This window comes from Poecilia reticulata, linkage group LG12 (genome assembly GCF_000633615.1).
Source record: "Poecilia reticulata strain Guanapo linkage group LG12, Guppy_female_1.0+MT, whole genome shotgun sequence".
Taxonomy (NCBI): domain Eukaryota; kingdom Metazoa; phylum Chordata; class Actinopteri; order Cyprinodontiformes; family Poeciliidae; genus Poecilia; species Poecilia reticulata.
Window position 1 is genome coordinate 19,107,209 of NC_024342.1, and position 16,831 is coordinate 19,124,039.

Genomic DNA, 16,831 nt, shown 5'->3' on the forward strand with positions numbered 1-16,831 from the left:
TATACAGTTCTTTTTTTTTTGCCAGTAATTTTGTTTTTATTTTGATCCTAAAAAGATTTTATTTTAATTTTACTATGAAAAAAAAATGTTTCAATGAAATATATATTTTTTGTATTTATTTTACTTTGCTAATTGATGAAAACATCCAACTGCCAGAACACGAATCGCCTTAAGCTGCAGCAAATATAGATTTCATTTTTCTGACGCAAGCTTTCAATATAGCAATAATAATCTTGTATTCACCTGCTGACTGAATTTTAAGTCTATTTCACAGATTGACTGAGCTGTTTATAAGACATTTCTGCCCAAAATACTGCGATGGTGTATTTGCATTCCGCTCATGTTGGCATAATGGTTGACTTGTTCGGATTTGCTCATACGTGATCTCAGTTTCGTGCAACTCAGACAGTCTTACCTTGGTCCACATCAGGTTGAGGATGTGGACCTCCGCATTGTCTCCTCTGACAAAATCGGTCCAACAGCCCATCAGCATCTCTCTCACGTAGAACGCCTGTTGTTGTTGTTGTTGTTGTTGTTGTTGCGGTTGGCATGTCTGAATTGATGCTGAAAGAAATCAAATGTAAATGATCATGCAGTGTCAGCAGTATTTTTTATTTTTTTTATTTTTTTGTCTCCCGCATAAGCGTAGAACTCATTGTATTCTCTTGTCAAGATTTTCACTCCATCTACAACAGTGCTGTCACATTTTGGCATACCGGCTGAATGAAAACCTGTGCGTATGAAAGCCAGAAAGCTATCATTTAACAGATAGATCAGCCCCTCTGTATTACAGATCCCCTGCCTGGAAAGAGCTAAAATTGTTATTAATCATCCTGAAAGCTTTTCCCTGGTTTCAGCGTATGGATGTTAAATGTGTGGGTAGGACTACATTGTTTAAAAACATATCAGCCGCTCCACGTTTATCAGACACGTCAGGACTCTGAGCCGCAGTCATCCATCAAGACTGCTCACTTGGCTCACTGCTACGAGGCTGCTGTTTAACCTGAGGATCCATGTCTCTGGAGGCTGAATTAATCGGGCCGAGGCTGTGCGGTCATGGGTGAGGTTGGTTATAAATGCTTGCCGTTTGACCTGGGCGATGTGTGCGTGCGTGTGTGTATTCTATTGTGTTAAATTAGAGCGAGAGTGTGAGTGTGCTCCAACCTGTCCGAGGTTGTCAGGGACAAAATCCCCGGCAAACTATTTTTCTTTTCAGAGTTTGGTGTAAAAGAGTAAAGTGTTTATTTATTTATTTTTTATCCAAATGAATCAACTCTACCATGCTGCCTTGTCCTACTTCTGTTCTTAACCAGAGATTGTAGGAATAGCATTAAGAGAGACACAGACATAGAAATCTGCAATGTGTGGTTCATTTTCATGTCACATAAATCAAAAACAGTACAACGAGGTGTCTTTAGAAGTTACATATTTAATAACTAGAGATCACTTGCATGCAATGAAAGCCACAAAGCAATATCCAAGCCCTGAACAGAGCTTAGTTTAATACATCATCCAAAAACAGATCAGAGAATAAGACACAACTGGAAATTTACCAAGACATGAATTTCTACCAAAGAGAAAAAGAAAAGCAAATGTTTGGACAAAGATTCTCTGTTGAGAGGAGATTTTTTTTTTTTTTTTTTTTTTGGCTCATCTGCAAAATGTCATCTGTGAGGTAAAACTTCAAATTATTTGAACACAGCGTCCCCATTCTGGCAGAATCCGACTGTGGGAATGGTTTTCTACAGCAGGGGATAGGAAAATGGATGGGTCTAAATGAAGGCAGTTTTAGAAAGATATGTGGTAAAAGGTATAAAATAAAAAAAAAACTAAAGACGGCAAAAATGTTAGTCTTTGAATGTGGAAAGCTGGAATGTGCATGAGTCCAAACGCCATGCAGCTATAATTGCACCCAAGGGGGTTGAAATGTGATATTTGATATTGATGTATGCAATTTACTTTTTTACTTTTTTTTTTTGTCTTCCATTTACTAAAAAAAGTTAGAACGTTTCTGTGTTGCACAAGTTAGAAATAAAATACAATGGTGTTGAGTCGAAATGAGGCACATAAGAAAATCTTTCCCATAGTAACTCAAACAGGTTAATTGCTTAATCATTTGACTTGTCATCAAAATGACATGCGTTGATTATTATTCGACAAACATCTCTCCTTGTCAAGAAACGCAATGTTTTTTCCGAGCGATATGGACTCACTATTTAAATTGAGGTCAGAGCTCAATTTAAATACTACCATGTTTCAGAGTGAGAAGAATAAAAGACTCCAAGTTTCTATAGATTTCCAAATCCTTCTTCTAAAATATTAGAAGATTTACTTTCAGTTCTGCATTTTCTGCCCCCCTTTAAACCGCTATTAGTCAGTCATTCTTCCTTTATGGTACTGGGTATTTTAGTGTAGATATTTTTACTTTGTTGAATGGTCTAAAAATTGTGCATGAGGGCAGCATTTTCAGAAAAAAATAACTGTCATCAACAAATAAAACAAAGGATGCAACAGATAACTCCCTTTTCTAAGAATAATCCTGGTGCTTCACACTCAACAAAGCTATCGGTTGTCTAATTTTTTTTTCCTATGTAAAAACAAATTTTAACATAACTACAAGTTGTTGATGTGTAGCAACTAGAGATGCACTGTGAAAAACTGTCTGGGGACCTTAATTAGACACAGATCCTGATCAATTGACTTGTATTAGTATTAAAAAAGAAGTGGTTTAAAAGGGATATTTCACATCATTGATGGGATTTTAAAATGGTTTCCTTCGTCTCGCTCAAGAATTCGTTCCCTCCTTTATACAGAGTTTATTTATTGTTTCATTTAAACACCTATTTTCAACCACTTAGAAGGTTAGGGTTGGGAAAGGTCACAGCAGCTGTTGGGTTGTGGTTTAGTACTGTGAGCAGCAGTTCTTGCTGTAAATCAAGACTGAGGATCATCTGTGCCCATTTGCCTTCTGTCTTCTCTGCTCTTGCCATAGAGGTCAAGGCTCGCTTCCTGTTATTCTGGCCTTCTGCATTAATGCCTGTTACTCAATATCCACATCCATTAAGTTATTTCTCTCTTGTTCTGCTGTGACAGAGTCAACGGCCCATGACTGTCACCCGAGGTCCCGGTATAAATCACACTGACTGAGTAACAACGTTTGCGTGCGTGCGCGTGTGTGTATGTGTGTGCCACCTTTGCCTTTTTACGAGTCACCATAGGATATGAAGAACATTCATTTAGCTCCCTTGACCCCGGAAATGCCAATGGCTTTGCTAAGCGGTTTGCTGGTAAATGAGGTATAGAAGAGCCATTCCATCGTCTGTCCCCTTTATCTACTTATATCAGTCCCCATCATTTCCCATTCCATGAGAAGATGTGTTTATGGATGTCAGTGGTTTCCATCTAGATGTTAAGTGTCTTGTGTAAATGTGAATATAAACATTAAGGAGGCCAGAAAATGAACTTGATTCATAAAATAATGTTGGATTCAAAGAGTCGCTTTAAGAAATACTCTCCTTTCGTTAGATTGGACAATCATGATTGGATACAAAGTAAAAGGCTTAAAGTAAAGTGAGTGAAGCTCATAAAAGAGTATAAAAAATATAAAGCATGCGATCATAAAAAAAAAAAAAAAAGAAAAAAATCAATAAAGTGCATGATTTTCTGGAACACCACAAATCCATTAGTGAAATGAGGCGGGGGGTGAGGGGCGTTATGAAAATCCCATCTGGTCATATACTTATTCAAGAGTGTCAGCTTGCGTTTTTCTAACCTCCGATACGGTCTTTAAGGACACAGAAGACTGCTTGATGAAATGACAAACATCTGTTTTCTGTTTTTGCTCAATTGTGCACAGAACCAATTAGGTCCTTAGTGCAACTGCGGCTGTCGTAGGACATCTCCAGGTCGACTTGTCATTAACTTGTTTCAGTCTGCAAATCTTTGCTTTCTTAAATGCTGTGTTTTACGCTGTTATACTTTCTCTGATTAATGATTTGGATGTGTACAGAAAAAATGCAATGCAATGATGGGCATATGTATGTTTTACATAGCATCAAATGTTAGCAAAAATAGAGATGTATTATCAGGCTTTAAGATGAAGTCAAAGAAAGTAGGATGTGTCCGTTAAGCTACTCTAAAGGTAGTTGTATTTTCTGTGTTGGTCAATGAATCAGATTCACCTTGGAATCAGTTTGTCATTGTGCGGCTTTGTCTTTCTCACAGCTTTGGGGACTGACTTCAGCAGCCAACTTGGAGACTTGAAATGAGCAAAACAAAATTGCTATGTTTCATTCTTCTGATATTTCAACTTCTGTTATAACACATACTGGATTTGGAAGTGTTGACAACCTTTTGTAAATGTCAGAGTTAAGGCTTTCACATACCTTCCAGCCGCTGTGAACATGAGCTGGTTGGACCTGGCAGACAAGCGACCCTATTTGTACTATTTTTAGCTCAGCTGAAGAACCACCTGCCAATTAAAGACACACAGTTTCACAACAATCCTTTAGGAGGTAATAATGTACTGCTTTATGTACAGCAATGCTGTGGATGAAGATCTGAAAGACGTAGATAAGAAAATCAATGCAACTTTTGTGTCCTCATAATGAACGTTATATTATTTATAGAGGATTAAAAAAAAAACATTTCTTACTGTTTTTTTCTTTTGCTTTCCTTTTTTTAAAAAAATACTAGCACTGCTGTTTATATGCTTCTTATATTATGACCTGTCATTTTCATTGTCTGCCACGTGTTTGGCACCGTACTCAGAGAGAGGATTATTGTCTCCGTTGGCGCACACTGTCAGCACAGTCACAGAAATCTGGCTGCATCCAAACATCTGCAGAGAGTCCTAGTGGACCATAGATGGCAGGTAATAATGACAAAATTCTCATCACCCCGGATTCTCAATGAAGCGGACATGAAATGGGCTGAGAAGTATACATTTAGCATTAAAGGTAAGGTTCTACATTTTCAAGGGATCACAGGCTGTTATTCACAGTAAGGAACGACAACCAGGCTTGATGTGCTAATTGCTTCTTTATGATGCCGAGGAAAGCTTAAAATGTCACATTCATTTTAATCTGGTTTGTTTTAAAAGAAATAGTAAAACCCTATTTTGCTTCCTCACATACATAGTGCGACATGATCTTTGATTCTAAAATAAATAATTGATTACATCCTGAGGGCAAAAAAATGAGAACAAATATTTTGGATATAGTATTCTTAAAAAAAATGAAATTGACTAGCCTACTAAAAACCAACTCCTTGTACTACACTTTGCTTCATACAGCAAAATATGAAGCATGAGCTTCTGGGTTGTTGGCTATTGAGAAGCAATTTCTCCCTAGAGAGGAGGACTGTGTAGAGGTTTTAAATTTTACCCAATTCCTAATGTTTGCCCATGACCTATGTAAGATCAATGCAAAGAAGCTCACCGGAAAATTAGATGATAAACATCATCACCATTCACTTCTCCTTCTGTTCACTGATTGGCCTGTTCAAAAATCTTCCGGAGACGATCTAAGTCAAGGGACAGAGGGACTGTGCTGGAAGTGAGACATTTTTTTTGAGCCGATTTGCACAGAAAAGCAATGGCCAGGCAAGAAATTGACTGAAATCAGTGTTATCTGGTCAAAGCATTGCAAAAAATTAGAGACTGGCTGGACTTTTGCTGATAATATCTGGTAAGTGCATATCCCCCTGCAGCTTGGTGTTTAATTTTTATGACATCATAGTGGGGTGGGGGGGAAAGTAATTGCCAACAGTTTAGCGAGTGAATTAAGACCTACAGACGTTAAAGCGGGACAGCGCGGCAGCTTTTTTTTTAATGAGGAATGAGAGGGAAGAAGAGGGGGAAAACCCTGATAGCGAACAGCGTCAAGACCAACTGTCTCCTGTGGTCTCTGGGGACGGAGTAAACTGTTTGTGTCCAGGGTCGGGCGACAGAGTCATGACGGCAAAAGAGGAGGGAGGGTCGGCAGTCCTATCAGAGTTAGTTGAAGAGGAAAAGGGGAGCTTCAAGGCTGGCTCAAGTTTCTCTCTTGACTCCACACACACAGACCCACACACACACATATATACACACACCTATTGTCCCAGCGTTTCCGCAGCTGTAGATTGAGGCCTGACCATCCACAGGAAGGTAAACAAGCTCTTATCAGTGCTCTGCAGGGGCATAAACTGTCCCCTGGCCTCTAACCCCTACATACTACACATTACACACGCCATACAACACACAAGCTTCCTGACCATGTCACCGTCATATTCTTTATTCCTAAAGTTCTGTCAGAAAAAAAAGAAGAAAAAAAAGAAATGCTTATTAGTCTTGTCAGTTTAATGGCTTATGATGATTATGCATGTATCTTTGGGCCAAGTTCTGCTACCAGTGTTTACTGGAGAGGAACTGAGGATGTGAGAGCTGTTCTGGAGACAGGCTGTCTTCACACTAGCACTGTTTACACCTCTGGGAGCCATTTGTCCGTCGACTCATCGTTGAACTCTAGCAACTGGCATTGTTGGCCTCACTTTACATCTCGTCTGCTGCTAGTATTTAGCCATTTCAGCTTTATCGAATGAGATTATCAGTGGGGACATTTCAGAGAGAGAAACCGTTTTAGGCAAAGAAAAGGGATATTTTCTTGTGGTAACGCACATAAATCATCTGTTATATTCCAAGCACCATCAGTTTGTGGGGAATGTGTATCTCCTGTATTGACTTGTGCGGTAGACGTTTTTCCACAGCATAGCGAAAGAACGCAAAACAACAATTAATCATCTTACGATTTAAGTGGTGGGAAGACAGACTAATTTAGAAAGTTTCATGCTAACTGTGTGCAGCAGAAGCAGACTGAGGCATTAGAAAACCCGGCGCACAGTGGCTGCTTCCAATCATTTGAGATTGATGTAGCTTTCGTTTAACATATGGTTCATGTTGAGCCAACAGAGATTACCTTGTTTTCCATGACTGATTTCTGCCAGCAAATATTAATGATTTCCTATATGATAGAGGCTTCATAATGAAGGCTTCAAGAAAGTGACAGCACACACCAACGTGTATCGCGCAGAACTCCCTCCGCCTTCTTGAGCATAGAGGCTTTTGAATTATCTTACAGTAAGATTTATGAGACAGCTTCATGTTCATGATTTCATTTTTACTGTTTAACTAATGAAAGTGTCTGGACAAGAGGGAGAGTTCCAGCAAAACTGTTACTTTATTCCCTCAAGCATCTGTAAAAAGGATTATTAAGTATCCAGAGTTTGACTGTTTGATATGATGTAGTAATAGTGCATGAGCCGATATTAGAATAATCCGTCAAGCCTTTCTCACTAGTTTCGACATTGTGCTCCCTAACATATCACATAAATTGACGTGAATAAAGACAATACAGGGATGATTCTTCCATCACATCATCCTTACACAGATTTACTGTAAGCAGACTCACAGACTTTAGATTTTTTTTTAAAACAAATAGACTAGAGTGGCACCTGAATCAACAGGAACCACCCACTAGTGCTTTCATAAACCAGCACGCCTACTCCAGTGAGTCCCCGGTGGTTTAAATTGAATATAAAATTTGTAATTTTGAAATCTTAACATTTAGGGAGGATTTAGAGAGCATGCTTAATGGAATTTGGGGAGGGAAAGTGTTGGGTTTTGTTGAATTTTGAGTTCATTTTTCAAGGTTTATTTTCAGGGCAAGGCAGGTAGAAACATTTTGAATCTTAAACTAATTTTCACCTTTACCATTGCCAAATTTTTTTCCAAGGATATATACCCACAGTTATGCGCAACATTATCCATACAGACTGATTTAGGTTTATAATAACCTTTTAAATTTGCCAATGTGTTTCTTCTGACTCAAAGTAATGTTAGCATTTTGGACAGATATGATCCTGAAGTCACTTTGTTATTGAGTCTACAAAAGCAGCTCAATATTAGAGTGTTCTTTAATGGCTTTGCGACCTCAGAGACTTGATGATCGTCATCAAAGAAACTGTCAAAATTCCTGTTGAACCTTTTTAAGAAGAGTTTGATTGCTATGATGCCAATAAAAGCTCGATAATAAAGACAAATAAACGACACTGTTGAATAATATGTAAATAAACCCAAGTGAATGTATTACATTTTTAAATTGTACTTTCTTTGTATTGTTTTAGTGTGAACTGCGGGTTCACTGTCTGAGCAGCTCAGCTAAAATGGTTGCTAGCATCAACTCGACAGCAAAAAAAGCATTTCACTATATGCAATAAGCATATTTTTTCAGATTTAGTTTATCTTAGTGTTATTCTTCTGCTTTTTCTTAGTAAATCGTTTTGTGTCCAAGCTCGGTGTAGATCCAAATGTGCTCATTTTTCACTTCGTACGTGTTAATGCTTTTCCCTCAGCCACTCAGTTCGGAGCCTAGCTGCATTGTAACATCTAACTAGTTTCCATCTCACTAATCTCCTCTCCAGCTGTTAGATGTCGCTTTCCTTATGTCCTGGTCAGCTTCTCTGGACACCTGTAATCCACTTTCCTGTCCTTCTGGGCCTGTCCACCGATAGTGAGTAGTTTATCCAGCCACTGGCAAAGCAATAGAACTTTGTTCTCAAGTCGCATTGCTTGAGAACGAATGAAAATTTACATTAGTTTATATCTGACATATTGGCAATTTTACCTTTATTGAAATTTCTGATTGAAAATATATTACTGTCAAAGAAAGCATAAATGCATGGTAATGCTTATAGCAATTATATGTACATAGATTTTTTTATATATCAACACTGCATATAGTGATATCGTCATAATAAATTTGTATCATATTGTGCCTGCCTAAGTGTTGTACCTTTAATAAATGGTGTATTAGAAAATTTTTACAGCAATAACTTCCATATTTGGTGTTTTGAATATAAATAATTAAATCTTCTCATGCATTTTTGATTTTCTATTCTTGTGTAAATTCTTTACAAAACTGTCATTTTTCCTCAAGGTTTTCATTCCGCACGATTTCCATGCCAGTGCATCCTGACGGTAAATTAATGTGTTTGATTAATCAAGCTTACCTCGGGGAGAGAGAAACTCTGCAATGATACCAAAAGCACACCGAATGAAAAATGTAATTGTATGCACAAAAAAAATTTCACCAATAAAAATAATCCGACAAGGAGGCGACAAAAATCTCGATGATGGAAAGCCTTGATGCTTTGGTTGCGAATATAATGGACTGATAGGTCACTTGATCATGTGCATTTAACCTGATTTAAAGAACTGTTTAAAGGAGCACATATTAATTCCAGAGGCAACTATCAGAGGTCATGACACCTTGCATGAGTAAAAACTGAAAGCTGTATAATGCACGAATAGAAATAGCACGTGAGAAATCATGTCTGTAAAGAAATGTACAGATTTGGATTGGCCATTTCTAATGTGTGAATAGTCTTTAACAGTATGAATATAACAGCATAACTGTGTGCATAAGCATAAGTTCACGTGAAGGCCATGCGCTAACAAAGTGCCTCCCGGATAACACTCAGGGGACTGAGGGTATGCGCTTAGAACTGAATTTTCTTTTGTATGCATTTTCTGCATTATCATTTTGGTTTTTTTGAAAACCAACATCACCTCTACTTTCGGTAATGTCTCTAAAATGGAAATTAGTGGTTTGGTTAAATATAGGAGTATTTTGAGAAGCTAATTTTAAACATATTGCCAGATACTAATTGTAATTGAATTTAGATCATGCAAATAACAGGACACTGACTCTTAATTGTCCAGGCAAAATCCCGACCAGGCATTTTTATGTGTTTTCAATTAGCTCACCCATCAGTAATGCTCCTTTAAATGTCTGTTCTAATAAGCATGAGCTGCACATTTCCAGTGTTTGTGTGTACCTCTGGGTTTGAACAGGTCAGATGGACGTTCAGATAAGGATACATAACTCCATGCCTTATCTTCACAGACAGCGGGCATGTTGACATGGGCACAAGTGGCCGCCATGCAGACGACGTATTTATCTCAACCGCTCCAAATGAGCCATTCAATTCGCATGCAGGAGCATAATAAAAGCCCTGCACCCAAGGGTTCAAGATATGGAAATTAATTCCTTAATTGCATTAAGGTGAAATCAAACAATTCGGTGAACTACGGGTCAATATATCTGCTTTTCATAAACTAAATGAAGTCTGCTTCAGTTCTAAGAAGTTATGATGTTAAAGTAATTTTGTGCCAAACAGTTGTGTATGTCATTTTTTTACTGCTTTTTTCTGATTCCACTAACCAAGGATTATTTTTATCACTCACTAAGAAACTTTTTTTTCTTTTATTTACATGTATAGTATTAATACCCACCCAGTCATGTTAGAATTATCTTTAAAAAGTGTTTATCTCTCAAACACATTTTCAAAAAAAAAAAAAGAACAGAAGGTTGGTGAGGCTTCCTCACACTGCTTTTTTAAAAATTCAAACAGTGGAAAAGAAAGGCAGTCAGAAATGGATTGTTATTCGGGAGGGGCATAACATTGTAGGAGATTGAAATCGGTCTGAGGCAGCGACAAGTGGTCGCGTCTCCCTGCCACCCAGTCTGACTGCAGGCTGAGCTGGCTCACTACAGTCAAACAGGGGAAGTCGACTGTTTTGACTCACAAAGTCATTTTTAACAGCTCGACTTCTGAGAAACCTATGTCGGCTTTCTTTATTTTTCTTTGTTACCTTGTCGATTGTAGACGGCCAAAATGTCCTGGGTTGAGTCTGGTTTTATCATTCATTTGTCTGATTACTCTGTCACTTTTTGTGATTTAATACGTTCATTTGGCCCCTATATCTGACACTCTTTTAATCTTGTCCTGTTTCTTAAATTTCTTTTTTTTTTTCCCCATCTATTTCCTTCTTTCCTCCTAAATCTTTCCACTTATCTGCTCTTTGACGGTCACAAAAATTTGACCCCCCACTTCCTCACTGTCTCCATGAATCAGCCTTTATGAACTCTCTTATCTCTGTTTGTGTGTCTGTCTAGCCCTGCGTCTCTCTTTTGGTCCATTTTCAGACTCAAATCTCCCCAACCCCTCCCCCCCCACCCCCCCTCCAACCTCTTCCAGCGGCAGGCTAATCACTTTTGTACTTTTCCCTCAGTCCGTGGCGGGAGACTCCGGGGTTGGCAAAAATGCAGCAGGAGGTCTGGCAGTTAACATCATGAAGCCTGATGTCCCTCTGGGAAAGCTGCTGCAGCAGGGGGTATGTTCAACACTATTTCCCAGCCAGGAAACGCTTCACACACAGTGCATAATCACAAAGTCTTCAGTCAGACGCAAAGATAATTGTAAATCTGTCCAACTACCACAGCTAGCTTTTATGATAGCGATTATTGTGCTTAGTTTGAAAAACATAATCGGAAAATTGTCTGCTAAGGAGTTGGCACGCGGCTGGTTTCCATGTAACAACAAACCAGTAAATCCGAATATCACCCAAAGCCTTGCGCTGGTAGAGTAAAAACACAAACTAGAACATTTTGATTTAAGCTCCTTTTGGTGAAACTGTAATGATTTGCATGTTACTCTTTAGAAGCTTCTTCATGTTTGAGCAAGAGTATTTTAAGATATTTGCAGGGCTGTTTTACTGGATATTTATAGTGCAGGATATATTATTGAAGAAAATACTGAGCTGCGCTGTGTAAGGATGTGTCTAAAGTCAGAGAATAGACTTCAAAATACTTTTGTTAGTTTCTAACTCACTGAATGGCTTAGAAACATTAAAAAGCTGCTGTTGCAAACCTCAACACACAGGCATTCATAAAACAATAACGAATACTAAAAAACTATTTGACAACTATTTCCTGATAATCAGGTGGCGCTCCGACTGGTAATTTCGATCAAAATTACTAATTTTGTAAATAGCTGCTTTGGCACTTATTGGTTATTCTTCATAGCCAAACCAAATAGACACCAAGATCACTTCTTAATCCATTTTTCTCTTAAAAACAAAATAATGACATATCAAATCATCTGTTAAGACGGAGTGTGAACACACACCGCTGCTGAAGTGTGATCATCAGTCTGTGTAATCTAATACTTATAAAACAATTGTTTACTGAAGATATCAGATATGTTGTGACTTAAATGCGCTTAGAAACAAACCTGCTGGCTAAAGCTTGTAAGACTATTAAAACAGCAACACTTTTGACAAAATTAGTCCCACAGGGAGGCAGTGCAGTGAAGCTAAGACCTGCCTAATAATGGCTGTTTTTATTGAAGCCTTGCAAAAATCTACTCCGAGATTACGGATAAGTTGCTAACGAGACGAGAGAAATCTGACTCATTTGAGCAGAGAGGAACATTTTCAGGTTTAAGAAGAAAAACTGGACTAACATCACATAAGCTCAGGCTTACTTTTGTTGGTCAGTTTACTGATTGAGTGATAGTGTTTGAAAATCACTACATCTCTATTGAGCACAGTTTTATACTCAATAGAAAAATGTGTTCCTGATGAATCTCAGTTGTCAGACTAATAGTACTTTTTGTAACTAATAACTTTCAGGCAAGTTTTAAACATACTTTTAATGAAGTCTACATTTCTGCATTAAAAATTGTTTTGTACTGGTTTAATGCAACATTCAAATCTTAAATGTTTACTGTTGCTCTCATAATCAGTAGAAATAAAGGCTTTGGGTGTGTCACTATTGGGGAGTTTAGTTACTGAAATAAATGAACTTTTCAATGACATTAAATTTTTTTTAAAATATGTCCCACATTTATTATACAAAATAGGATCCAAATCCCCATCCTTCAGTGAAGTGTTAGGGTAAAGTTAACTGCGAATTTAAGAGTAGCTGTTGCTTATAGTCATGCGTCATAGATGACAGCATGGTCGAACATATAAAAAGATTACAAAAAGCTAAAGCAGGCCTGAGCTGAAGGAAAACACAATACAGTACTGCTTTGGCCAAGTATGTCATGGGATTTGTGGGGGGGCTGCAGGCTATTTTTGATTTACTTTAAGTTTTTTTCTGTGTTTACTTCTTTTTAGCAGCTTTTCACAATATCTGTTTTTAGTCACAGTTACAGCTGACTGGGTTTTTGTAAAAAAAAAAACAACAACAAAAAACCCTTTGAATATGTTGTATGTGCTCAGAATTCCTTTCCATATTCGTTATCGGTCTGGAAAAATACCATTTTGAGAAGACGTGCCTGGCTGTGGTGTGACACAGCTCACGCTCGTGAAACCAAAAAAAAAAAAGTAGCGTTAAGCCCAGGAGACATGTCTGAAAAATGACAAACTCATTTGACACACACAAAAAAAAAGACAAATAGACAATGAACGAGATACAGCTTCTCGTGTGTGTGTGTGTGTCTCATCAATGTTTTGATTAATGTCTCAGAAATCCAGAGCACAATATCAGAATATACCGCTGTAACAATGTTCCAGCTCCCCTTGGGTCTTCACCTAAAGCTGCTCTGGCAGATGCACAAATAAGGGGAAAAAGAAGATCCCTAGAGCCTCATTTAAGAAAGGAAAAAAAAAACGGATATTGGGTTCAGAACTATGCGTCATACAGGCAATTAGGACTGAACTAAACAGCTCCTTGCAAGCTGCAGCACCAGAAAGCGAGACTGATCCCCTGCAGTGAAACTACATAAGGTCAAACTCTCCACAGGTTTTGCCAGTTGGCTAAAGTACAACGCTGTATCCATGCCTGCAGCACCACGCTGAGAGGCTGCTTAGTACCTAAGGAAATTCTGTGATTTGTAATACAGCAGGTCAGTACTGGAGCCAGATTGTGTATGCAGGCTTGGTTTTCTAAAAGAAAAAAATCTAACAGCTTTGTGTCTACTTTATGTTTGTCTGAAAAGAATGATGAAAATGTCGCTTTGCTTATTTATTTTTGGTTTGTTTGCTTTTTTATTTTATTTTTTTTTTTGGTATGTGTAAAGACCTTTGAATGTGGAGGCAAAACATCCAGCACTTGCAACTTCAAGCAAAACTAAAAGAAAAAAAAAAAAAAAATCCAAGAAATCTGTTGTGGGAACAGTGAATGTCAAAGCACATTAAACAGTGGCAGCATGCTTGTTGCTATGACATTTACACATTCACGGACAAGAGTCGGCCTCTGTTATTTCTTTTAATAAATAGTTTTGATAAATCAGATACAGTTTGTCAAAGACTAAAATGAAACAGTGACATTAAATGCTACAAAAGTGAAAATGTGAACTTTTTCGCACTTTGTCTCATTGTCACCTTCCATCTATGTATCTACAAGCATTTCACGTGTAGAGATTGAAAAAGTTACCCATTTATTAACCATTTTAGGGATTTAAGGCTTTTAAGCTGTTCTTTATTCAATAGTCATCTTAAAAACAGTGAGTCCAAGACAAAGAACTAAAGTGGAAAAATAAGTTTCTGGGTTTTTATTACCTGCTGCTGAGGCAATCTTCAACATAAACTTTCTCCACAAACAACAGTATCTGTCCATGAATTTAAAGAGCAAGTAAACACTGTATGAACTTGTAAATTTGTTATCTCTAAAACTTAATGAGCAGATCTGGAACGCTGCAAAAAGTTAGGCCTAGTTTTACTATTGACATGGTTGTGAGTGTTGGATATTAATCTCACTGTTGGAAAATACGTGGCAGCATGATTCAGGGCAGTCTCAGAAGCTTGATTTTTGGCTCACTGGGTTAGGTAGGGTGTCGTTATCTTCAATACCTTGTGGGGATTACTGGTTTGAATCTGTTACGGTCAGCCAGCCGCAGCAGGCGGGCTGATGGATGAGGGGCAACTGGGAAGGATTACATTAAATCAGTATCCACATGTTTTCCTGTGTCTTTGGACAGATTTTGAAGAAAAACGGTTTTCTAAGCAATAAAGCCAACAAATGCCCCCCCCGCCACCAGTTACCTGACAGTAAAGAATCCTGTTTGGAACAAGACCAATTCTGCTGGGACGTCTTTCACGAGTAGTTATTCACAAGGAGCTATTTTGTGCATTGTCTGCCTCTGCAAATTGATGGACAACTACAGAAGGAACTTTTATGCTCTCAGAATAAAATGACGTCAAGGAAGGGAACAAATCGAGATTAATATCTGCCTCTGAACTTTAGTTTGACAGAACTGTCACTCAAAGGTTCAACGTTGACTAAATACACTGGCCTTTTGCCTAAAGTTTCAGGCTGCTTTATTTCCATAAATGAAAGACTTAGATAAGAAAGTAAAATGTAAAAGGTGAGAGAAATAAATATTAGCCGGTCAGACTTACAGGAGGCTGCAAGGGCGATGCACAGAAGCAGAGTGAATCTCATCAGGTGTCCCTCCATCGCTTAAAATTTTCTGTAAACGCGGGATCTCAGTCTCTGCGGTGTGAAGGTGCTCGGTCAGTGGTTCAAGTGTCCTTGTCCGGTGGCAGGCGAGACAATGACTGTGGCAGTGAAAGAACAGATAATTGCAGTCTTAGAAGGTGGAAAGGTCAGGAGGAAAAAAAAAAAACTTAAAAAAATGAGGGAACCGGTAGAGAAATGTGGTAATTGATGAGATGTCTCCAAGTGTCATCGTCCCATTGTATTAGGAACGTGTCATGCTAATGTCGCAATGCAAAAATAGCCTCTGCTGCAAAAATAAACATGATTTATAATTGATAGGAACAATAGAAGAGCACATGTCTCCCTCTGAAAAAATCCCAAGTATGTGTCCATCAAAAACAAAACCAAATTTGAACAATGAAACCATGAAAATAGACAGGTCACTGGTCACTTAAACAGCATGGCCAACAGGAATTTACTCATAAGACAGTGAGGCAACATTTCTGCCCGTCTTCCCGATGCACAATCAGGGTCTGAACCCAGAGGTTATCTGCTGGTCACTGAACGTCTGGCGAACTCTTTCAGGAAGCTCCGCGGCATCGTTGTCTTTAAATAATACCACAATGCCGAGATCAGATAAGAAGGAGACTGTTCTTGTTATATAATTCATATAGAGGGGAAAGGAAGAGTCTGTGTAAACTGTTTATGTTGGTCCAAGGAAAACAGAAAGCCTTGTTACTTCCCCGAACATCACACTGTAAGACCTTTAAAAAAACTAAAAATAAAAGAAACTATAAAGAAAAACTGAAGCACTGAACTGCTAATATAGAGACAATTTAAGAGCGTTTTTGTTGGTTGAACTGAGCCCTGATGGTGAGCCGCAGTTGGGACTTTCAGAGAATATCTAACAGATATAGCTTCCCACCTTTTATTTTTTATCGATAGGTTTCTGTTTTTACAAGTAAAATATGTGACGATCCCAAGACATGATCTGCAGATACACAACCCCAGTAAATTGTTTTGATATATAATAAACTGGCGCAGAGTCAAGGAAAAAAAAAATACTGGCTTCTGCCCTCTAAGCTTTCAGGGAAAATAACAGCAACGAGAAAGAATGAAAGCAAACAAATCAAAACTTACTGTTTGGAAATAGGTGGCTCTCTTGAATAATAGTTAGACTTTGTAATCCACTGACGGGAATGTGGCTGCATTCAGCAAAGTGACGATGTGTGGACTTTCCAAAGTTTTTGTTTCTGCCGGGGCGGTACTGACTGACTTCTGTACCCCTCCCACAGGATCCTTTATTTATTTTTTTATTTTTTTGCTTCTGAGAACAGAAACACATGTTAAGCCCTTGTGAACAGAAGGGAATATTTAAAGAAGAGAAAGAGAGAGAAAAAAAAACTAATTCCCTTCAGTTCATTATAATGATCAACAAATGAGACAGTAAGCAGAACAATTCTCTCAATCCCTCTGAATACAATCAAGTTTGAAGGAGTAGGTTGTTTGGTGTCAACAAAATTAAATATGATGGGTTTTTCTAACACATAAGGTACATCAGTGAG

At 38.1% G+C, this 16,831-nt stretch overlaps 1 protein-coding gene across 1 annotated transcript in view; it reads right to left on the reverse strand.

Annotated features, from left to right (window-relative positions):
• eng (endoglin) overlaps positions 1–16,533 on the reverse strand; it is a 36,708-nt gene extending 20,175 nt beyond the window's left edge. The window contains exons 1-3 of the mRNA XM_008424390.2: positions 16,407–16,533; positions 15,227–15,385; positions 416–564 (exon numbers count right to left, since the gene is read on the reverse strand). Coding sequence (XP_008422612.1) covers positions 416–564; positions 15,227–15,284 — 207 coding nt within the window. The 5' untranslated portion in view covers positions 15,285–15,385; positions 16,407–16,533. The remainder of the gene's footprint in view (positions 1–415; positions 565–15,226; positions 15,386–16,406) is intronic.
• Between the last annotated feature and the right edge of the window lie 298 nt (positions 16,534–16,831).